Source organism: Talpa occidentalis, unplaced genomic scaffold (genome assembly GCF_014898055.3).
Source record: "Talpa occidentalis isolate TD23 unplaced genomic scaffold, MPIMG_talOcc4v2.1 talOcc4.17, whole genome shotgun sequence".
NCBI classification, from domain to species: Eukaryota; Metazoa; Chordata; class Mammalia; order Eulipotyphla; family Talpidae; genus Talpa; species Talpa occidentalis.
Window position 1 is genome coordinate 58,996,380 of NW_023601754.1, and position 24,462 is coordinate 59,020,841.

The 24,462-nt window shown below is 47.0% G+C and overlaps 1 protein-coding gene and 1 non-coding gene across 2 annotated transcripts in view; both read left to right on the top strand.

Annotated features, from left to right (window-relative positions):
* OSBP (oxysterol binding protein) overlaps nt 1-19,298 on the top strand; it is a 31,001-nt gene extending 11,703 nt beyond the window's left edge. Inside the window, 11 exon segments of the mRNA XM_037517852.2 lie at nt 901-1,099; nt 1,342-1,444; nt 1,743-1,797; nt 1,983-2,114; nt 6,955-7,200; nt 7,463-7,583; nt 13,898-14,001; nt 14,982-15,077; nt 15,772-15,953; nt 16,727-16,947; nt 17,038-19,298. Coding sequence (XP_037373749.1) covers nt 901-1,099; nt 1,342-1,444; nt 1,743-1,797; nt 1,983-2,114; nt 6,955-7,200; nt 7,463-7,583; nt 13,898-14,001; nt 14,982-15,077; nt 15,772-15,953; nt 16,727-16,947; nt 17,038-17,180 — 1,602 coding nt within the window. The 3' untranslated portion in view covers nt 17,181-19,298.
* A 2,462-nt stretch (nt 19,299-21,760) lies between these two features.
* On the top strand, nt 21,761-21,833 carry TRNAF-GAA (transfer RNA phenylalanine (anticodon GAA)). The gene has a single exon. It is a non-coding gene; the product is annotated as a tRNA-Phe (tRNA).
* Nucleotides 21,834-24,462: the final 2,629 nt, after the last annotated feature.

The window sequence follows — 24,462 nt, forward strand, 5'->3', positions numbered from 1 at the left end:
GGGTGAGAGAACAGACTGGGGGAAAGTCAAAGGGATTAACAACTGCCATAGAGCTTAAAGAATGAAGAGGGCTTGGCTAAAGTGGAGAAAGAGGGGTAGGAATGGGCAGAGCAGATAGCGCCTCCTGTGGTGGGCAGGCCTGACAGAAATGTGTGCCTGAGCAACGGTGAGAGCAGTTCCAAGGCTGCGCTGCATGGAGGGTGCAGGGGCGGCGGCAGCTGCCCGGAGAGGGAGATTCAAGATGGGTGGTGGCCCTGCTGTGAAGGGCCCTGGATGTTCTGGAGCGCTAGGTGGGCTGTGGTCCTGCTCTCCGCCAGGCCCGGGGAGGGACTGATCTGACTGGATGTGTGTGTCGTCTCCAGATCCCTTCTTTGATTCCTTGGGAGGCCTCTAATTTTAAGGTCAGTTGTTTCTCAGAGAGATCAAAATAAAAAATTAAGTTTCCCATATTTGGTCTAATTCAGTGCAGATTCTCTCTTCTTAGTGCCTGAATTCCTCAACTTTAGGTGACTTGAGTTTACTGGGGGAATTTATCAAAAGTAGTTACCCTGTGCTTTTCCACATTCTGTTCACATTACCTGCCCTTTGTGATGTTGCCACAAATACTTTGTCTAGGTTTACTGCTCGCTTGGCATTTGTTTGGTCCTCGTGACCAGGAAAATAGGAAAGAGACGTGACAACCATAGGGAAAAAAATGTTCCATTTTTTTCTCCTGGGTTTGACCTTGATTGCATCACGGAGCTGGCTGTCCCTGATACTGTGGGATAACAGGGAAAGTCTTTCATTGTAACTTGCCCCTTAAAGTTCCCAGAATAAGGTTATGAATGGCCATACAGAGGCTTGAGGGGACTCTCTGACTGGTTGAGTTGATGTGACACTTATTAAATCTTCTCCGTACAGGCCTGCAGAGATTTCCTCATGTTAGCTCAGACCCATAGTAAAAAATGGCAGAAGTCACTACAGTATGAAAGAGACCAGCGTATCCGACTGGAAGAGACCCTTGAGCAGCTGGCAAAGCAGCACAATCACCTGGAGAGGGCCTTCCGAGGAGCCACGGTCCTGCCTGCAAACACTCCGGGCAGTGCCGGCTCGGGTAAAGGTAAGAGGCGTGGTTCTTGGGTGGCCTATTCTGGTGTGAGCCAGGTGGTTTCCTGCAATTGATAGAAGACTCCATATTCTCCAGAATCAATGATTTTTGTGACGTGAAATTGGCACTGTTTATTTCTTCTGGCTTTCCCTTCTAACATTTGTTGCTGTTTGTGGTTAGTATTTAAAAGGTCCCCCTGAGCCAAGCTTTGGTTAATGTGGCCACAGTACATGAATGGGCTTTTCTCCTTATAGATCAGTGCTGCTCGGGCAAAGGCGACATGAGCGATGAGGATGATGAGAATGAATTTTTTGATGCTCCCGAGATCATCACCATGCCTGAAAATCTGGGCCACAAGTAAGTTATTCTTGTCTCCTCCCCAGATAAACATACCTGACACTCAAAAGATTAGACCTATTTCAGAGGGAGTATCACAGTTACTGAGCTGGACGGAGAGCGGGGCTCTCTGTCAGCTTTCTGCCCACACATGTTTCCCCAGTGATGTTTACATCCATGGGTGCTCTGTTCTGAGCGTTGTCTTTCAGGCACCATTGATAAGTGCGTGCAGTCTGCTTAGCTCCGCTTTGTAAAGATATGCTGAGACCAGACTCGGTTCTGGTCTTCATCCTGATTGCTCTGTTTCCCATCCATGTAGACGCACTGGCAGCAACATCAGTGGAGCCAGCAGCGACATCAGCCTCGATGAACAGGTAATTCTTATTTGGGAGTTATCAGCAGTGAGGGGCTTTGCATATGATTCTCTAGAGTCTGCTTGAAAAGTGCTAAGAGAAACAGAAAATTCTGAGCTTTTTAGCTTGGGGGCCTAAGGGAAGGTTACAAATACTGGGTTTTGTGTTCTTTGTGGGTCATTAAATGGCTTTGTTCTTATTCCTAGTACAAACATCAGCTGGAAGAGACCAAGAAAGAAAAGAGAACTAGAATACCATACAAGCCGAACTATAGTCTCAATTTATGGAGCATCATGAAGAACTGCATTGGCAAAGAGCTCTCTAAGATACCCATGCCGGTGAGGTTCTTGCACACCTGGGCTACTGTGGGAGGGTTCTCCAGCCTCAGCAGGGAGGGGGGGCCACCGGGACAGCCCCTCCTACTTGTCTGGCAGTTTGTGGCTTGGTTTTTGTTACCCTTAGGCTGTCCTTGAAAATCAGCTGCTTTAACGTTGACTGGATCTGATATGTTTCCAGATCACTTGGAATTAGGTGCATTTGCTCAATAACAGCAAATTCCTGAGCTGGCTATGCTGGGGGCTGCAGAGTTAATTAATACATTAGAGTTTCTGTTTTTAAGACGCATGTAATGTAAAAGAAACATGAATACATTTACATGAAATATGTAAATACGAATACATGAAACAGGGAGAAAACATTATTTTCTGTGACGGTGTGATGAGAGTAGTGCATACAGAAGTTTGGGGGCACAGAAGCAAGAAACCATCATCCAGGAAGATGAGGGCCCTCTTCACAGTGAAGATGCTGGCTTCCCTGTCTCTAGTCGTGTTCTTCCAATCTGTCTGTACTGTTGGCAACGTGATTTTTAAAATTGAAAATGTGGTCATGTCACCTGCTAGCTTCAAATTCTCTCCTGGATCTGTATTGCTTAGAAAGTAGTCCAGGTTCCTTAGTGGACTTGGCATTTCCTCCCCACGGACGAGGCTCTACCCTCACACACCAGCGTGGTCCCTGGGAGTCACCTTCAGGTCCTCAGAGGCATCTCACTGTCTTCCTCTGCATTTGTGCAACCTGCTCTTTCTGCCTGAACTTTGAACTTCTCACCCACCCTTGCCACTTTGCATTTGCTGTGGCTAACACCCTTTTCCTCAGGAGTCAGCTCTGGTGTCATCTCTGAGCAAACCTTCACCCATGTATTTGATCAGGGTGAGATGTCATGAGATGTCGCTCCCCTAATGTTCCCTCGTTGCTGGCCGGGTGTGGGAGATCACTTGCCGTTCACTCCACAGGCCTTTGCTGAGCACCCGCTCTCTGCCTGGTGTTGTGTGTATCTGTCAGAGATGGGTTCAATTTAAAGAGACATTCTCAGTAACCCTGGTTAGCAAACTAAGGGCCTTAGGTCAAATTTGACTGCCCTGTGTACAGTCTACAAGCGAAGACTGAGTTTTCCATTTTCAAATGTTTGGGGGAAAAATCAAAGGAAGGATACTATTTCATGAAATAGTGAAAATCCATACGAAATTTAGATGTTTGTGTCCGTAAAGTTTTTTTTTTTTTTAAAGATTTATTTATTTTATACAAGAGCTGGGGTACAGGCCAGATGTGCGGGAGGGTGAGAGGATTCACCAGAGACAGAGTGGGGAAGGGAACAGAACAGGTAGACTGACGAAATACACTGCTGAGGGGAGCAGCGGGTGAGACAGGAGAGGTCTGCCATGCCATGTGGGATCCTTGCTGGCCGGCCGGCCAGGAGGGATCAAACCAGCGCTGCAGACGGCGGACAGCTTCACAGCGTGGCGCTCAGCTGCCTGCGCCACCAGGGGAGGCCCTGTGTCCATAAAGTTTTATTGGAACATACAGATGTTCATGCATTTATTCTTTGTATTCAGCCTCAACAGCTGCATTCAGTAGCTGGGACAGAGGCCATATAGGCTCTCAAAGCCTAAATACTTACTGTTTATCCTTTTGCAGAAGCTGCCCAAACCCTGCCTTAAACAAATGTTCATTCTCATTTTTGTAATCAAGTCCAGAAGTAGGTGGTCCAAGGCTGGCTTGGGATCCTGCAGTATCAGGACTGGGTTCCTTTCTGTCCTGTTGCTTTGCTCCCTATGGTCTCAATTACTAGGTTTGAAGTGGTTGCTCCACTGGGGCCGCCAGCGCCTCACTCCAGTTAGTAGGAATAAGGCACGTGAAGAACGTCACGTGCTGCCTTGCAGGGATGCTTCCGTTCACTTCAGTCTCTTTAGCCAGAACTTAGATGGATAGTCACAGGTAGCTGGAGAAGGGGGTAGAAATGAGGCCTTCTATTCTGGGTGGCATGGCCTGGTTAAACACTGGAAGTTCTGTTATGTGCAGCAGAAGCACATAGACAGGGTGGCTACAAGTCCTGCCACAGCCAGGTGCTTGGTCACAGAAGCACAGCAAGCACCCCTACCCTCTTGGGACATGAGGACCAGAGTGTGGCTTCTCCCTCCCAGTGACTGTCCCTGGCAGGCAGAGCTATGTCCTGGTCTTTGTATCCTTGATGCTTGAGCAGTAGCTGGGCCATGCATGCCATCCGGCAGATGTTGAAGTAAGTCATTAACTGGGACTTGGATAACAAATAGATTTCTATGTTAGTGTGTAGGATTTTGTTAGAAAAATCTTGACTTCTGGACGCATACAGGCTGTGAGTAAGCACACTGGGGAAACTGGCTCACGGGGAGCCTGCAAAGCAGCCGTGCCTGCGTAATGCCTTGAGGGAGTGGAGGGGAGGTGGCCTCGTAGCCTCAGGAATATAGTTCCCGTTGAACAGTAGCACCTGAATCGGTGACCTTTCCGTCCTCCTCTACCATTAGTTCCTTGTTGACATTGCCATTCAGAATGTGCGGCCCTGGACCTGTTTGCTGGCAGTCCTGGTGCTGCCCTGCTCTGTGCTGTGTCACAGGAAAGCTGATCCCTCTAGGCTGTTTCTCCGGCTCCGCATTGCTGGCACAGGGTGCTGGGCTCCTCCAGTGCAAGGGGTCAGTAGCAGTTTGGAACCCGAGGGAGCCAGGAACCCCAGGGTCCTTCCCTCCACTAGGTTTTTTGGGGCAGGGCTCTGGCAGCAGCTGTGTGCCTCTAGTTTTCACTGCGCATGGCCCCCCAAGGTTTTCGCTTCTGCCAGCTACTTGCACCCTCTGGGCTACAGCAATACCACTGTTGGTCTTGTCCCTGCCCCCTGCAGTGGTTGTAGCTTCCTGCTGTTGCGTCTCTAGGTTGTCTTTTTTGGGTGCTCAACTCTGCCATATAACTAGTTTCCTGTTTCCTTCCACTTAAGATTTGTAGATTCATTTGCATCCCTAAAAGGCCTCTGAGTGATAAAAGTGATCAATATGAGAAGCTTGGCACTTTGAGAGAAACTGTAGTTCCTGGCACAGTTTCTGGGACAAGAGGTGTTAGTTGGCAGGGAGGGAGAGGAGGGGTGTGTGGGTGAGGGTGGGGTGTGTGTGTGTTTGTGTGTCTGTGTCTCTCGTGCACATGCACATAAAGCTGGATGCTCCAACTCTGGTCCCAGGCAGTGCAGATAGGTTTTACAGCCACCTGTGGAGGACACGATCCAGCCTCCATTTTCCTCAAAATGTATGGAAGTGTTTCTTCATGTTGCCTGAAAATCTACCAGTTGGACATATTGTTGGTGTCATTAATAAGCACCCTCTTTAGAAAAGACTCATGAGGGCTCAAGTCGTATCAGTCCATTGTCCCTCAGTGCACACTTTTTGTGCTACTGTTTCTTGGTGCTGAGGAGGAGGCTTTGGAGGGGCGTGTTCCAGCTGAGGCTTCCTAAAGGAGGGCCTGGTGTCAGCCCTGCAGCTCCGTGTCCACTGGGAGGTCTGCACAGAGAAATGCTTGGTCTGTTTCTCAGAGGTCAGGCAGGTCTGGTGTATCATTAATTTTTAAAAATGTATAGAAACAAACACGAGATATTGATAATGGTTATTTTTGGATGATGGCATGTCAAGCACATTTTTTTCCTTTATACTTTGTTCTCAACATTTGTTATAGTGGAAGTTGCAAAATATTTTGTATTTGGGAGGAAGTCAGTGTTAGGGTAGACAGTGTTAGGGTAGATTGACAGGTAGGTTTGACAAACATGCAGAAAAATTGGTGGGACTATAGTCTCCGAGAAAAAGTATTAACTTTTTTTAATTATTTAACTGAAATGTTGCTTTCTGCCATTCAACAGAAAGGAAATTGTTTTTCTTCCTTCCTTTGCTCTCTGGACTCAGAACTCAGGCTAGTGAGTTCCATATATTGTGGACCTAACCCCTTTTCATAGTAATTTATTTAAGTCAATTCACCTTAAGTTCCAAGTAGTCAGTTTAGAAACTGACTCTTTTTGGAGGTGGAGGGAGTGTTGGGGACAAGGTGTCTCTTGCATACTTCTCTGTACCCAGCGGCTAGCATGGATCTGGCGCACATGAGGGCTCAGTGCGTGTGCGTGACGTGAATAAGTGAATGAATGAATAAATGAATGAATAAAACAATCCCCCACCGAAGCCGCAGTCACACACTTGCTTCATCCAGTGGATGAGCCCCCTCAGTGGGCTCCGAGGCCTGGGAGGTGGAAATACAGCCCCCGGTGGGTGTGCCAGCTCCAGAAAGAGCTGTCCAGCCCCCGAGAAGTGGGCACAGTCCCGTCTGGTGGAGCACAGCGGGAGGCCAGGCTGACCTCTGCTCAGGAGTGGAGTGAACCTGTGGAATGTGATCTTTCCACTAGTTAGGACACACCTTAGCTGAAAACTGACTTTCCTTTCTTTCCTCCCTTAAGGATTTTAAGTACTTCGCTTCCTCTCTGGGTATATGTGTGCTAAATTACACTGCCTCTTTGATTTATCTGTTTCAATGCCTATGGATGCCGGGCTCCTCGGGCCGGGCATCAGTGGACAGGCACTGGTGAGTGGAGCAGACGAACGACGTGGTTCCTGTCTCAAAGGCTGACAGCGATGGGTGGGTGATGTCTGCCCCCCTGTACAGACAGCTGACCAGGGAGACAGCCTTGTATGCAGCTTTGCTCTACTGACAAAGGCCTTGTCTCTTCCCAGTGTTTTGCTTGATTGTTTTGACATCTTGGTATCTGTTTCTCCACAGGCAAAAAAATTGAACTGGTCTCTTGTGGATGTGTGGGCAAAGTTTTTACATCTCTTCTCTTCTTGACAGGTGAACTTTAATGAGCCCTTATCCATGCTTCAGCGCCTCACTGAAGATCTGGAATACCATGAACTGTTAGACAGAGCTGCAAAATGTGAGAACTCTCTAGAACAGCTCTGCTACGTGGCGGCTTTCACCGTGTCCTCCTACTCCACCACCGTCTTCCGTACCAGCAAGCCATTCAACCCGCTCCTCGGGGAGACTTTCGAGCTGGACCGATTAGAGGACAGTGGGTACCGGTCCCTCTGTGAGCAGGTAAGGGGGCCTGGGGCTGTTAGCACATCTTTTTGAAGAAAGGGATGAGTTTTTGCTGATCCTCCAGGGTGTTCACTTTGCAGAAATCCGCTCACTATCATCCCAGGCTTCCAGCTTTCCTGCAGTACCTGCCCCCCCCCCCCCCCCCCGGACTGCGGCATTCCGTGTTGTGGGTATAAAATGTTAAGTGTGAATTTGGGGTGTTTGTCACCAATTAATAGACAGTTTCCTTCCCTTCTTTTTTCCTCCTTCACTTTTCAAGGTGAGTCACCACCCCCCTGCTGCTGCGCACCATGCTGAGTCCAAAAATGGCTGGACGTTGCGTCAGGAGATCAAAATCACCAGCAAGTTCCGAGGCAAATACCTCTCCATTATGCCCCTCGGTAAGGCCCCATCTTTGTGATAATTCGTGCACCAGGAATGAAAGATTTTCTGGTATGACAAAGGAGGCCACTGGCCTCGGAGTCAGGAGACCGGAGTCTGCTTGGGCTTGAACCCTACTTGATAGTGGAGGGCAGGCCACCTAGCCACTCGGCCATGGGATGAGTGAGGAGGCAGGAGATTCTTTAGGGACCTGCTCAGTCCTAGACTCTTTGTCTTAGCTGTATTTACTGCATTTTCTGGTACCATTTTAGAATCTGAATCCTAGCATGCATTTTAAAAATTCTGTCTCTTAACTAGTGTTGTTTCCCCCATTGCACTAGCAGTCAGGTTCTGTCTGTAAGTGTGAACTCTTGTGACTGCAAGGTTAGGTTTCTCACTGTGTCCCTCCCCCTTCTCCTCTCCTTTCTCCCCTTTCTCTTCATCTACCAGATGGGTTAGGTATCCTTTATGTAATGGCTGGATTCCAGGTAAGGTGAAACTTATTTTCAAAGATCTTATTGGATTACAAGTTAATTTTGCACCAAGATCAAAAAGATCGGGCCTGGGAATAGGAATCCTAATACATAATGTTAGAGAGTCTGTACTGTAAGGCACATGAGATTGTTCACAAAGGGTAGCAGAGATTCTCGCTTTTGAGTGAGAACAGCCACATGCAACCATGTATGTGCTGAGCGGCAGGTGCGGATCTCAAAGACCGAAGTGCGAAGCGCGTGGAGAGACCCTGGAGCTGCCCGGCTCCTGGGGGCTTCCAGCTCCTGATTCTGGTTCTTCATGAGCTGTAATTGTCATTCTTGGTTAGTATAGTCTTCACTTTTAATAAATTCCTTTTCCTCTGAGAAACACTAAATGTATCAGGTGGAGTACAAACTAGAAATTAGCCAGAAAAGTTCTAGGAATGTTTGCAATATAGTAAAAGTAATCAGAAACTAGAGTGTTAACTCTGTCGACTCATGGCTAATATGAATCCTAGAAGAAAGGGAAACTCAGTGATTTTGGTCTTGATCTTTTCTGAGGACCATTATAAAAGGTTCTACTTCCTTAATTGTCTTTGAAGCAAATTATTTCAAAAGTGTTAAGAGTATTAAACGCCTGGATGTTCACACCTGATTTGCAGAGCTGGGGTGACAGTGGCGCTGCCCACTCTGACGCAACACGTGGAGAAGAGTTTCAGAAGCCACCAGGGGGTCTCTAAAGAAACAGATTATATCTTTAACTTTATGGAGGGTTGTATACATTTAAAACAATAAACCTGACTTACCAGTGATATGCTGTATATTTTCTCTATAATTTCATTAATTTAGACTTCTTTGAGCAGTAAATATATGTATGTGATGTAAGAGGTGTATCTAACTTTTTAGTGTTAAGAAGCGTCTTTGCTGGGATTCCATCCCTGTGGCTCTCTAAGGACCCAGGTCACTAGGATATGTTGTCTTAAGTCCCGTCATCTGTTAGATCCTGGGCACCTGCTATGTGCCAGGCATGGCTCCTGGTGCTTGGGAAACCTGAGTGAAAAAAACCAAGAGCCCAGCCTCTTTAGGGAGATCAGAGGATTGTCACAGTGACAGAAAACTGCACACAAAAGTGTAAAGAATGGAATTTCCAGACATTGGTCCTGGGAATGACTCTATTTAGTATTTTTTGATTCAGTGACTTGGAAGGAGAATCACGTTGTGAAATGTGCACATTTCATTGAGTGCTGGCACTCAGTTCTTGTGGGTAAAGTTGCTAAGCCAGTAGTTGTCACTAAGAAAAGACAGATGGATGGAGTTGTTAGTAGACAAGTCCTTGGCTTTTTGCTTTTTGAGATCGTGGCAGTGAGTCTGAATCTTCTCGTAAAATAGATTAAAAGGGTTAGAATTCTTGCAATCTGGAGAGAAGAATGCTAGAAAATGTGATTGAAGTTTGCAAAATGATGAAAACTATGGTAGAGGATAAACAAATTTTCTCAGCAAGCGTCAAGGTATTTGAACTAGTAGGTAGTGTTGAAGTTTAAAGAGATGCATTTAAGAGCGTTCTGTAGTTCTGGTGTTTGCTCACTAAGAGAATCACAATGTGAAAATAAGCATCATTTAGCCTGTTGGTTTCTGTATTGATGATATTGCTGGGATCCGTGGGCTTTGAACTATGCCTGAAAAATTAGTAAAAAGATTCCCTTTGTATGTTTTATCCCTTCTTCTAAGTGTTTTCATTAGCACATTCAGTCCATTTACACTTACCATTCCTGGTAGGTGGGCTTTATCTCTGCTATTTAGTATTTGTTTTCTTTATAATTATGTTTCTTTTCTCCTCTACTCATCAACTAATGCTGCCTTTTTTGTTAAATATTTTTCTGGTTTACCATTGTAATTTCTTTGTTGTTTCTTTTACTATATTTTAAAAGTATTTTTGCATGGTTTCTCAGGGTATTGTAATCAACTTCTATTAATCTAGATCAGATTAATACCAATATAATTTCCGTAGTATACACAAACTGCCACCTATATGACCTTCCTTTGTGCTTTTATTTTCTTACAAACTATCTTTTTTTTTTACATTGTAACATTCAACATAGTTTTATAACTGTTACTGTGTGTGGTTGCTATATGGAAATAAGAAAGTTGCAAGCAAAAAATACATTCATGCTTTTATTATAGTTTAATTATATTTGCCCCTACTGGTGTCTTTATTTCTTCATATAGATTGAGGCTGTCTAGTGTCCTTTCATTTCTTCTGAAGAACTTTCTTTTATATTTCTTTCTTTCTTTGCAAATTTTTATTATTTCCCTTTAGTATTTCTTGGAGGGCTGATCCACTAGTTATGATTTAGATTGTTTATCTGGGAATATGTTAAGTTCTCTTTTGTTTGTGAGGGGTAGTTTTCCTGATTATAGAATTTGTGGTTTGATCATCTTTTTCAGTATTTTGAACGTGGCACCCACTGCCTCTGGCCCGGGTAGTTGCTGGCAGTCTTGCTGAGGGTCCTTGTTTTTGAAAGCATCACTTTCTCTCATTGTTTTCTCTCATTGTCTTGCAGTATTCTGAGTAGACTGTATTTGGTGTGTTGCTCTTTTGAGTTTATCCTACTTGGAGTCCATTAAGCCTCTTGGATTAACGTTTTTCTTCAAACTTGGGAAATTTCTGACCATTATTTATTTAACTGCCTCAGCTGTTATCACCACCTTAGACAGCTGCCGGTATTATTGTGATAATTGCCCCAGGGCAAGGCTGTTTGAGGTGCTGAGTCAGGGCAAATAAAGATAAGCCTGGTGAGTGGGAGTTACCAGGAACCACCACACAGGCCAGTTGACAGCTTTCCAGTGAAAATGTCAAAAAGCTCACTTTTCTTACTGAGATTTAGCCATTTCTCTTAATACATGCTCTATGGATTACTGCAAGCCTTTCACTAATTTTTACAGAAAAGTTGATTCTGATCATCTTTGCCTAGTGTGTGTACTGGTTTTATTGAGATGTATGACCATTCTGGAATTGCCTGTCTTTCCCTTCATGCATCTCATTTTTTTATCATCATTTTTTAAATTACGTAATTTTTTATTGCAGTAGGTTTGCAACACTTTATGATTTAGGGGCCTTCATATATTTTAAATAGTTCCGTTGGTAACCTTTAACTTACTGTCAAGTTTTCAAAACACAAATATTATATAAAGGAGAACAGTCACAAGGCAGTCTTTGTTCTTTACTATCCCTGTGAACAGAGACATTCCACAGGACAACCAGCGTGACATCACGGTGAGGTGCAGGGTCATGAGCTGGCCTGTATTGGTGTTTGAATCTTGTTTTAAACTTCAGTGCTGACGCACACTGACTGACCTGAGCTCAGAATCCTCACTGGTGACGTGGGGGATATGGTAGGCTGAACAGTGCCTCACCCCCTCGAATATGTCTCCATCCTAGCCCTTGGCACTGGTGAATACGTCCCTTTACATAGTGAAAGGAATTTTGCAGGTGTGGTTAAGGATGTTGAAAAGGGGAGACTATCCCATTTTTTGGGATTATTTTATGGACCCAGTATAGTCACAGGGGAAAACTGGAGGATCAGTCATTGATTACCAAAGCAAGAAGCTTAAGTGATAATAGGAAGGGACCCGGGGCCGAAGAATGCAGATGACCTCTAGTAGTTGGAAAAGGCAAGACCAAAGATTTTCCCCTAGACGCCTTAGAAGGAGCTCACCTTGATTTTAGACTCTGACCTACAGAGTTGAAGAGAGTAAGCTGTGTTGCTTTAAGCCACTAGGTGTGTGGCAGTTGGTTTCAGCAGTAGTAGCAAGTGGATGTAGGGGGCAGGACTGCCCATAGCTGAGAGAGCAACAGGTGTTGAATGCCCACTATAGCCCAAAGATGCTTCTAGGTGCACTGAATGCAGTGGTGAACAAAAACCACTTTGCCCTCATTGATCAATAGTTTGTGGGGTTTTTTTTTAAGTCAACAAAAAAGTAAACACATGATTTAATTTTATATAGTGGTAATTCTGTTTAAAAAAATGAAGATAGAGGTTAGTGGAGAAATGAGTGTGTGTGTGTTTCCTTGGGTAGAGCCTTGAAGGAAATTCTTGGAAAAGGTTACATTTGAGCAGAGACCTAGATAACAAGAGACCAACCAAAAGATGGCTTGGGGAGGGTGCTGCAGCAGAGTGCCCCCTGGCTGGGGGTGCAGCATGGCAGCTGAGAAACTGAAGCCACTTCTCTGTCTCCTCGTGAGCAAGAGGGAAGTGGTGGACTAGTTGAGGGGTGCGTAGGTGCCAGGTTTGGGGTACTGTGATTAGGTGGACTTTGTTCTAATTGCAGTGGGAGGTAATGGAGACATTTTGCATGGCAGTGTGATAACTTGATAAAACATGTTATCAAGCTGATTTCGACGTGAGACTAATGGGGCAAAAGTGGAAACTGGAAGGCTAAAAAGAGGTTGTTACAGAGGTTCAGGCCAGGGATGATGGTGACTTAGCTGAGGCTGTGGTGGCAGTGGAGAGGTGAGCAAGAGATTGTGGATGTGTTCAGTAGAGCAGCTACTTTGAAGAGGGTTGTGCAGGTGAAGGAGATCGTGCTGAGAGAGCATGTGGCTGTGGTGCCCGCAGCTTGCCTTGCTGTGTCTCGTGCCACTGGCATCTTGGCCGTGCCCACCAGCATCATGGCTGTGCCCACCAGCATAGCTTAGTCTTTTGTACAAACAAGACTCAGGGGTTCTTTTCCTTAATGTTTGCTGAGGGAGCTTAGAGTTGCACTGTTACTAGAATTTACCTATGTATCTGTACCTATGTAGATATAGATGTTACTTTTAAATTTTTTGATTACTTCTTTTCTCCAGTCACTTCTGTTCAAACCACTGGCTTTGGTTTGGTATTAATTTGACATGAACTCACTGGTATAAAAAAGTGTGTTTACTGAGTGCTTACTGTGTTTCATGCATTTCACTGGGTAAATAGACATTTACTGTTCCAACACATGAAGTCACACGGCGGGTGAGGTCTCAAGAGCCCTGAACAGAGCGCCCCGCGCGGCTCTCCCCGGGGCTCGGGGTGCCTTTCCTTCCAGCTCATTGACGTGCTCACCAGCCGGGAGACTCCTTCAGCCTTTGTTGTTCAGGCTCACTGTGTTTGCGTGATTGATTAGATCATTGACCGAATAACAAAAACAGTTATCATGTGGGAAATTCTAAGGGTTCAGAGGTTTCCTCCCAGGAATCATGGACAAAGACCAGACAAACTATTATATATCACAGGGTCACACATCAACAAGTGATGGAGCCAGGATTGAATCCCTTCCTCCCTGTTCCAAAGCCCCTGCTCCATCTCCTCCTCCTCTTTCACTTTTAAGACCCTTAGATAAGTGGTTTGCTTAAGGTCACATAGCTGCTTACTCTGTGAGCATGCACACACGCACGCACATGCACACACACACACACTCTGTACTGACTGCCAGTGTGTGCTGCTTTCAAATGCAATTTTATTTTTCCTTGATGGGGCAGCTGGTATGGCAGGCAACGTTGGTAACAGGGTTAGGGTTTTTGCTTTTGTCTTCATTTCTACAATTGCACAATTGTGGACTATTTCTTTCTAGCAGTACGACTAATAGAATTGTATCAGTTGTCAGTGTTTGTCTTCATGTTGTTATATTTTATCATAAACTTAAAAATCAAGTAAAAATATTCAATCAGTGCTCCCAGCATTTAGGCAGGTTACAAATCCTTTTTTTGATTTATTGTTTCCTTTTGAAAATTAAGATCTCTCAATTGAAGAGAATCAATGCATTGTTATTTCTAGCTAGCATGGTGCTGTTTGTCTTGTGTTTGTCTTAATTTGTGTACTTCTCTCTCTGTCCAGGTAGCATCCACTGTATTTTCCATGCAACTGGGCACCACTACACCTGGAAAAAGGTTACTACAACGGTGCACAACATTATTGTGGGCAAGTTGTGGATAGACCAGGTGAGTAAAGGTGGCCAGAGTGCTCGGCAGTTCAGAAGAATCCTTCCTTAGGTGCAGTTCTGTAGTATTTAGGACAAGAGAACTGGCCCCAAACAAGTGTCACTGCTTTATCACTTCTAATGAATTTCTCTCAGGCAATAGCCTTACCCCCAGCTCCACTGAGCGACGACAAGTTATCATTTCTTGAGTAGTAACAGTCATTCAGTAGCAGCTCCATGGACCTGGATTGGCCTGTGAAGGATGCAAGAGCATAACCAACATGGCTGCCCCTCTCTCTCTTCCCCTTATCCATCAGTCACTCATTGTCAGACAGAGTGCTAGGTCCTGGGGGTTCAAAGTCAGATGAGACATTGTGCTTCAGAGAGTGGCGTTATGTCATGGGAGATTATAATGAATATATGTAGGCTGAAAAGTATTTAACAAAATACACTAGCATAAGATAACATCCAATTAATTGTCAGTTTGCTCTTAAGATAATGGTTGCGGTAAATTCAGAAAAGAGGGAATACTCTCTGAACAGTCAGGAAATATGTCACAGTAGGTGTGAGAATTAAGTTGAGTCTTACCGAGCAGTATTGGATTTGAAAGTTTGAAAGGAAGAGAAAATGAAATAAATGGATCTGTAGACTGTCCCACTGTATTATGAGTTGAGTACTTTTAAGTATAGGGTTTTCAAAGGGCACAAATGGGGATTGGTTTAGAAAAGTAATTATATGTGAATATCAGTACATGTGCTGAAGGTCAGATCATGCCCCTGACGTGTGACGCATCATTTTAAAAAAGCCAGAAGGTCATCTGGTCTTGATCCCAATCTGAACACCCGAGTTGTCGTGGGATTCCACAGCATCTCAGGGGTGGCCTGGACCCGAACCCCAATGCTAGCATATTTGATTGAAAAATAAGGAATTGAGTCTTGGGGCATCACACATATTCAGGTCATCCAGTCTTAAAACTAATTCAAGATTCTTTTCATTTTATAGTCTGGTGAAATTGATATTGTGAATCACAAGACGGGAGACAAGTGCAATCTCAAATTTGTTCCTTACAGCTACTTCTCTCGAGATGTAGCAAGAAAGGTAAGAGAAAATGGAATTTAAAGTTATTTGATTCAGTGTGTATTCCTTAGTAAGGGTCTGGTGAGATGGAGGCTGGCTGGCTGGACAGGTAGATGGACAGAAGGACAGATATCTAAATATATATATGTACATAATATATATGTGTACATAAACATGGTGATTCACAAAGGAGAGGTAAAGGAGAAAATCAGCAGGAAAGGGTATTTGCTGTATGATTAACCCAAATCCTCTTTTCTGGGAAGGACAACAGGTAAGAAAGTGAAAAGTCAAGAGCAATGAGAAATGGAAATTGGGATCCCCAAAGGAGGCCTGAGGGGCTGGAGTGAGAGCAGTGCTGGAATCCAGCTGTGGATGCGTACCACTGTGAAGGCGCACCCCGAGTCGCTGGGGAGAGGAAGGAATAGTCGGGCATTTAAATCTGTTTGTGGTTCTCTCTGATGTCTGGAGAGAAGGAAATGCCATAATTCTGAGTACCGGTCAGAGCTTTTCCTACATATTATCACTGCAACAAAACTCCCTGTACAATAAAATGGTAATGAAACCCCCAACACATGCCTCGGTTATTTTGAGCAGCTCAAGAAAATATGACAGAAAGGTCACACACCATGGTGTTTGTCTGACCGTGAATTAGATTTGTTTCCAGAAGAGGCATGCTAACCCACGGTGAATGTGTGTCCTGCTCCCATTCCTGTAGGTGACAGGGGAGGTGACAGATCCATCGGGGAAAGTTCACTTCGCCCTTCTGGGAACGTGGGATGAGAAAATGGATTGTTTCAAAGTACAGCCGGTCACTGGGGAGAACGGGGGTGATGCCCGCCAGAGAGGCCACGAAGCAGAGGACAGCAGGGTCGTGCTGTGGAAGAGGAATCCTTTGCCGTGAGTATCAGTGGCCGTGCTGCCCAGACACCACCTTGAGCTCGGCCTTGGCGCGTGGACAGTGGCCCTTCTGCCTGCCTTCCTCCTGGCGCCTCTGTGGGATCGAGCACAGGAAATCCCAATCTCCGGGGAGATGCTGGGAGGTCGGCACTGTCTGACGTGAGGGGTAGCTGCCTTGTTCTGAGAGAGTTAAATGAATCAAACCACCTCTGCTAAAAAAAAAAAATGTGATGGTTTCTGAAGGTCCTTTGGATTGTGGTTCAAACATGCTTTTCTGTAATTTAGAGTAAAAGTGTTCAGAAGCAGCTGGGGCTACCGCCTGTTAACAGAAAGGGGCTACCGCCTGTTAACAGTTTCGCCCACGGGCCCAACAGCGATGTGAAGGCCACTCAGATAATATAGAGGCCTCGGGCACAGATTAAGATGCAGCCATTTGTCTGCTCTCATCATCTCGAGCCTTTAGTCTGTGGCAGTAGCCAAGGTTATCCCAGAAAGAGGCTTAAACGAAAACAGCCATAAGGAGTATTCATTTAGGAGAATGTGTCTCTCTTCGAAGGAATTTCCTATTTCAGCGGAGCACATCTCAAGTTGAGAAAAGGATCCTGTGGAATGATCCAGGGTGGGGATGGGGGTAGTCCAGTTAGGGGATCCTGACTTGGTTCTAGATTCTTCCCTCTTGTAGAACAGCCCTGCGGATAGGGTCTCTGGGCCGGCTCGCAGTCGTGGCCCCCTAGCCCTGCCATCACCCGTCTCTTCCCGTCCTTCCCTTTTAGGAAGAATGCCGAGAACATGTACTACTTCTCGGAGCTTGCTCTAACTCTCAATGCCTGGGAAGGTGGCACTGCCCCCACAGACAGCCGGCTGCGGCCTGACCAGAGGCTGATGGAGAACGGACGCTGGGATGAAGCCAACGCTGAGAAGCAGCGCCTGGAGGAAAAGCAGAGACTCTCCAGGAAGAAGAGAGAAGCAGAAGCTATGAAAGCCACAGAAGATGGTACAGGCCTGTCTCTTTTCACTCTCAGAGGCGGGGGATCGGGTGTTCTCGGCTCTCACTGGGTCTGTCTCTGCCCTCTTTCCCCTCTAGGCACGCCCTACGACCCCTATAAGGCGCTGTGGTTTGAGCGGAAGAAGGACCCGGTTACCAAGGAGTTGACTCATATTTATCGGGGCGGATACTGGGAGAGTAAAGAAAAGCAGGACTGGAACTCATGCCCAGACATTTTCTGAGACAGCGGGACAAAAGGAGGAGGATCCAAAGGCGAAGAGGACAGAGGATGTGAGGGAAGCAGGCGCTGTGCCTCTCACCGAGTGCTTTCCTCAAGTTTGTCTGTCTTAACCAATCATTTTCCAAATCAATCACCAGAAGCAGACACCAGTGGTGGTGATTGGCTGGTTGCCTTAGCTGATTGAAACTGAAATCGAAATACTAGATACCTGTGTTTGTGAGGAGCGCGCCAGAGGCCGGTGGCAGTGCTGCTCCACTGCTGCACAGCCCAGTGTTCTTCTCCCTCTGCCCCCGTGCGCGATGCCGGCGCTCCCCCGCCCCTGTCGTTTCCTGCTCAGCCAAGACCTGCGTCAGTGTGATTCAGGGGCATTTTGGTGCTGTTCAGAGCAAGAGCTGATTTTAGAAGCTCCTTTAAAAAGAAACATGAGAGACTCAGCAGCGGAGGCTTAGTGAGCGGGTGCGGCGAGGCGGAGGCCTAGCCTTCCGAAGCGTGTGCGCCAGCGGGGCCGTCCCGTGGGGCGTTCGTGCACAGACCGCTGAGGGACCCGAACACTCGTGAGAGAGCTTGTTTGGAATATTAGTTGCATCCTGGGAAGCCTCTGTCTTCACTTGCTAAAACTTCCTCCCGCTGTTCTTCATCTTCTTTGACGGCACCGGAGGCCACTTTGGTGATTGGTAGGAGGGCCGCTATCCTCACAGAGGGGCTGGACAGACTTCCCGGCCGAGAACTTGTGGGAACACAGGGCAGGATGGAAGGACTGCTCGCCATTCCTGCTTTCTGCTCACCCCCCACCCTTCATCTCCTTTCTGGCTTCTCTCTGCCCTCCCTCCCTCTCTGACTCCCTCCCTCTCCCACGTCCTCCGCAGCCCCCTCCCCCCATACCAATTTGGGTCTGTGCCCCAGTGTGGAGCAAAACGCCACTTGTTCCGTTTTGATACACTTCAGAATTTGAGAGGAGTTCATCAAATAAGAGTTTTCACCATCTCTCAAGCCCATGGACTGGAGCCACCTCTGGAATAATGTGTTAAATATCTGTATATTATATATATGTAGAGAAAAATCTAATTTTTTGGTTTGATTTTCCTTCTTCCCATTAAGAATCTTGTGTTTTGATATCACTTGTCTCCCTGGGACTCTCTTAGACACTTTGATTTGGATCGGAGACTCCTCTGATGTCCACCTTTTGGGGGGCAGATGAATCTGAAACTGGAGCAGGAGGGCGTCAGGCAGTTAGGAGCAGGGGCTTCCCCTGAGGTGTGTCTCATGAGGGCGCGCTGCTATCTGAACCCTGCGCGCCTCATGGCCTGACGTTCGGAGCTCCTGCCCTCTCCTGCCTGTTTTCCTTCTTTGTTAGGAAGGGATGGGTCAAGAGTTGGGTCATTTCCACTTTGATTCTGCCTCTACCCAAACCACAGCACATGCAGCTGATGCCCAAACAACCTGCTTCCTAGGCTGTGGGGAGGGGCGAGGACGACTCCTGTTGGGCTCTGGCTTCCGCCGTTTCTGTTCTTGTTTTAGTTGTCTCGTTCAGGAATCTCACCCTGTGCCGCCCACCCGTGGTTGAGGATCACAAATTGAGGTGCCTTCCTTGTATGCGTTTTGTTAGTATTTTTGTTTCTGTTCCTTAACTGCTGAGCCTCAGCCGGCGTGGGTCCTAGGGGAAAATATCATTCCAGAGGAAGCCATCCCTCCAGGGAAACTGGATTTGTACCTGGTAAATCAGTGCTCTTACTCCTTCCCCACCGCCCCGCCCTTCCAGCTGGGATGCCACACAAGCGGGGCCGCTGTCGGGGTTTCCTGAGAACCAGAGAGCCAGCGTGAGCGAGGGGTTATGCCAGAGCTTCCTCCAAGGAGGCCCCTCCAGTGTGACCTGGGCAGAGTTTAGCTGAAGTGGGCATTCCGCGGCTCCGTTGAACGTCACTGCTTTCGCCCCCATCTTGCTCTGCCACCTGCACTACATTTCTGGCCTGACACCCCGTCAGATTCCTGCTAACGGAAGAAGCTTTGAGTCCTTCAGGTGAAATAAAGTCACTTGAAAACAAAACTATATATATTTTCGGTTTTTTTGCCTTATTGTTTTTTTTCCAAGAAAATACTAAATTAAATAATTTTTAAAAAGTGATATTGGTTGTCTGATTCACTTCTGCTCCCACTAGGCAGGAAGTGGTGGTGGGAGCTGGTCCCGGGGGCATTTGCTCTTCCCGGGAGTCGGGAGTCGGACGCCTGATCTTGAGAAACCAAAAGGACAACTGGGCGTGGGTTTCCAGAAGTCTCGGCTGTTTCCCGGCATTGCGGAGGGGCCGCAGGCTGGAAGTCATCCCTTCGATATCATATAATTGTCAACTCCCCGCTTTGACACGGGGAGCAGTTTCTAGTGCTTTTGATACTGGTCCTGTGGCAACTCAAAAATTAAAAGTTTTCTTGAATTTCCTTTCCCTTGCCCGTTTAGGTTCTCAGATTTTTTTTAGCTGCTTGGTGTAGGGATTCCCTCAACAGCTGAGTCTCTGCCAGTGTGGGTCCTCAGAGGATCCAGGGAAATGGATTTATACTGGGTATTCAGTACTGGTATATTTTGAAATAAAAGCAATTGAGTGCTGAAGACCTTGGAGGGAAGTAACTTGAAAACCTAACATGCTTCTTTAGGCTCAGGGAGGGGAGGAGATGACCAAAGGGCCTTGGAGAGGCCGCAGATGAGAGCAGGCCCAGCCGCCGCCCCACGGGGAGGCCTGTACATTAGCTGCGTTCAGTGAACTCAGATAGGAACTGAACGTTGTCTGGCTTAGAACAAATTTAAGAGGTAAATGTTACAGTAATTTTGAAGATAAAGGCACTGAAAAAAATGTAAATCCACTCCAGGTCACGTAGCTGAGTGGTTAGTCACAGTGTTGGAATTCAAAGCTGGGTTTGTTTAACCCCAGAGTCTGTGACCTCTACAGCCTTGTGTTCTGGAAAAACGGGGTTGGGAGGCCGCTGACAAGTAGTTTCCTACTTAGATTACTCCACGCTGCAGTGCACATTTGTTTTGAGGGGGTCACTGTGGCAAGTACCGTTGGGGTGTCCTGAAGGGAGGCATAGCTGGAAGTCCACAGTGGATCTTGTATGCATGAATAAATATTTTTTTAAAAAGACATGTTGGCGATGAGGTGAGATTGAAGAGAAGTGGAGGGTTCCAGAATAATGAACCGGCATGAACAGCACTTGGGTATGATGATGGCAGAGGGAGGGAGGGGGAGAGGGAGCAAGAATTTTGGTATTTTTCTGGCTCACAAAACTTAGATGGAAGGTGGTAAGATAAACAAGTTGATAGGGAAAGATAGGTTTATTTTTGGAGGTGCTGTGGAGAGGTTGATTAGGCAGTTTAAAGCATGGTCCCGATGGGATAACTCCCTTTTTGTGAGAATGAGGAATGGGAGGCCAAGAGACGGTGCTCATGAATTGCCAGCTCGCCTTATAAATAAATATATAATCCCGAGCCCCATCTGCAGAGATTCTGTTTCCATTAGGGCCAGAGCAACTCCTATGTGTGTGTCTATATGAAAGCAAGGGATTCAAAATTTTGAAATGGAGGGTGGGGGTGGAATAAAATCAGCATATGATGTGATATTATTAGACCCAGCTTGCATCACAAGAGTTTGAGAGATGTCTGAGCTAATTCCACTTTTTAACAATGTCCAGATACTTAAAAAATTTAAAGCACCAAGATGAGATTAGAAAACGAGGCAAATTTGAAATTCTGGGTTTAGCAAGTCAATGCTGTCAACATACAGCTACAGTGACTGTATATATATCACATCTGGAGGTGCAAGTTCATGTGCGGCCTTCCCGGGTGCATGACCTTGAGCCCAGTGTGACAATATCTGAACACTTGAAAATGTTCACATCTCTTGACCTGGCTACGTTTGCCTTCTCACAAGAAAAACAAATCCAAAAGGCTCATCATTCCAGTATTGTTTTTAATAATGAAAACCAGGGGTGAATCAAAACATCCATCATTAGCAACTGGGTTGCATGTGCCCCGTCCTATCCTGCTCTCAATGCCGTGCACGGCTCACCCAGGAGGACCCGGGTCTGCAAGCCGGAAAACAGCCTATGATTTGCTTTTCAATGAGTAATGCAGATTACGGGCGGCTCAAAAAACAAACAACCGAGAACAATGAAATGAGCGCATCTAGTTTATCACCTGAGGTCATCTGGTTTGTCACTCCCGACGTAAGAATTCGCTCAAGAAATGAAGCAAGAGAAAGAAAGGTTCTGATGCCTCCATAAGAAGCTCATGATTTAGCAAAAGAGAAATAAGAATCCCATTGAAACATTAAGCAAAGAAAATGTCAACATTTTTCAATGTAAGCATTAATATTTGAAAAATGTCAATGTTACTGGAAATGATTAAGAAGGGATAGAAGAATAATGATTTTAAAATAATTTTATAAGTGATTATAAAAAATATATATTTTTTAATTTTTCTAAAAAAAAAAAAAAGGAATTCGCTCAATGCCCGCCTCCCACTGGCCTGGCCCTGACCCTCGCGGCGCTGGACCGAGGTTCTTCATGGCAGCTCCGAGAGCGCGCCGCGCAAAAGCAGCCGAAATAGCTCAGTTGGGAGAGCGTTAGACTGAAGATCTAAAGGTCCCTGGTTCGATCCCGGGTTTCGGCAAAGGTTTTACAGGTGGCCACGGCCCATCCCCTAATGGGGAAGAATCCGGGGCTGGCAGCCCGCGGGGTCCTTCGCCCTCTCCCTTGAACCCCGGAATCTGCTCTTTTTCTGGGTGGAGGAGGAAACTGGAAACGCAGGAAAGGCTCCGAGTTTGTTCCTTTACAGCCTCCCTGCACCTGCAGCCCGTCTGCCTCCCCGCCCCGCCCCGCCCCGGGCCTCCCAGCGCCCCCCCCGCCGCGCTCTCCTCCAGGTCCCCCGCGCCTCCTCGCCCCGCTCGGGGTCCCCGCCGGGGCGCACCTGCACGGGCCAGGGGCGCGCAGGTCGGCGGCCACGTGCGGGCTCGCGGGGCGCGACGAACCCCTCGTTTCGCCTTCGCCCTGCTGGTGTCACGACGAGGACCAAGGACAGCTCTCGGCCCGGGGGGTCCTCGCGCAGGGGCGTCTGTCTACACCGAGTCCCGGCCTGACCCAGGCGCCCGGCTGCGGCTGCATCTCAGGGAATCAAGGGCCTTTCTCAGCAGACGCGCGCTCTAGACACGCGTGGGGCGTGCCTGCTGCTTGCTGTCATTTGCTCTGACATTCAAGTGTAGTTGTGTTTTTATTTGCTAATTCGCAGGCCACCCGGCTTCCAGGGCTGTGCGCCCGGCCTGGGGTGCGGAGGGGGAGGGGAATCTGGGGGCTCTCACCGCCCCTTGGGCTTCAACGTGGTGAGTGCAAGGTGGGGGTGCACGCGCAAGGCATGGCCCCTCCTGGGTTTGGCGCCAGCCTGGGCTTTGGGGGGACATGAGGGAGACCCACTGCTCATGTTCCCAACCCCCTGCCTTGTGATAAAAGGCAAAATGGAGAAATATTGCTTTTTCTTTGAAGTGAAAGGAGATAGTAAGTTGATCTTCCGAAGCCTCTTCTGACTCTGAAATGGAGTGACCTAGTTTCAATAATGCCAGGAGGTGGCGCACCTCTTAGTGAGAAGTTGAATTTGTACGAACTTGGGAAATAATGACTGATTTCACTTTTTCTATTGTAAAATATATCAGATTAAAGTCCTAAGCCATCACCAGTCTTCATGCTGCGGGCTGTCTCGAGATGTGGTCAGGAGCCTGAACTTCAGGGGACCAGAGAAACAGCGTGTTCTGGCGGTGTCCTGAGATTTTGCTTCCAGTGTCTCTAAAAATTTCTGATTCGGGTTGGTTTAGGGATTTGGTTTAGCCCAGAACTAACTCTAACCATCTTGGCCTGGGTCCCCAAGGAACATCCAGGGCTGAGGAAGCCCCCGTGGTCCATTTCTCACTGGGAAAGCCCTGGAGGACGCTGGCTTGATCAGCCTTCCCTTACTGGAGTCACACGAGTGGACCCGGAATCTTTAAAAAAACCTGGAGGTCTCTGAAAGGGAGCTAAGTGAAAAAGTCCTCATTCCCTGCTCCTTTGGGATTTGGGCTCAGTTTGCTCTAAATGGATCTGAGAATTGCTTCCCACTGTGTCATTGTGTTAGCTGGCTTCAAGCTGGAGGAGGGCCGTCTAGCATCTCAAGGGATACCACATTGTTAAGGCCCGTCATACAGTCATTCAACAAACTGTGTGGCACCCACTGTATTGCCAGATGTGGGAGTCCTCTCTAATTTAATAAAAATGCTGTTTCTTTCCCACAGAATCAACCCTTATTTATTGCTGTTTGTGGAAAGCTTTATCCTGTAATATACTCTTGGAAATAGACATTATTTAGCCTCATAGAATGATTAAAAAGCAGTAACACCCATCAGGCTTTCTCCATGCTTCTGCTCGAAACTTTGGCATATTTTAAAGTTCACTCATTGCATTATTACGTCTTTCTGGAACTTCCTTATATTTTTTCCCTGTTGAAGTTCTCGCTTGGGTGAGAATCTTTATGACCGTTATTTTGGGTGTATTAAAAATCAGATTCCTTATGTCTGGTGTATGAAGGCCTTTTTCTGAAGGCTCTTTCCTTTGGAACATTCTGGAATTTCCTGGAACATATTCCTGTTTCCTCATCTTGTTAGACTCTCTGTTTGTGTCTATGTATTAGACAAAGCCCTACTTCTGCCAACCTTGAAGGAGAGGCCTGGAGTTGGTGTGGGTGTGGAACCTAATCATTTAACCTGCCCAGGCTCTAGGCTGCGGCCCATGCCTTTGTGTTTGTCTAAGTAGCCTGATTTGTTCCTGATGGCTCCTTGTTGAGAGTGTGCCATTCAGCCTGTGTTCCTAGGGAAGGATTTGCAGGCTGACTGAGGCCCTGGCTTTGAAAGTGCCCACATACAGAGCCCCTGAAGCTCACTGGGGCTGAGTCCTAACCCCCTCGGCCTCCAGGCCTGGAGAGTGGACTTGTCCGTGGGGCATCAGTTCCAGAACCTGGGCCCAGGACTCGTTTTCAAGCTCCTCTCTGCGGCTGGGTGGAGGCCAGGGGCAGACTCTTCTCACCTGGGGCTTCTGGATTGTGGCTCCTCTGCAGCTTCTGGATTGTGGCTCCCTTGGGCTGTGCTCTGAGACAGTGAGAGGTCTTTGTCCGCAGGTAGATGAGGCTGTGGGGTGGGGGGCTGAGGCTCTAGGGGGGGTGGTGTAGGCTGGATCTCAGGGCTTTCCAGTTCTCAGTCTGGAGCTCAGCCAGGCCTGGTCTC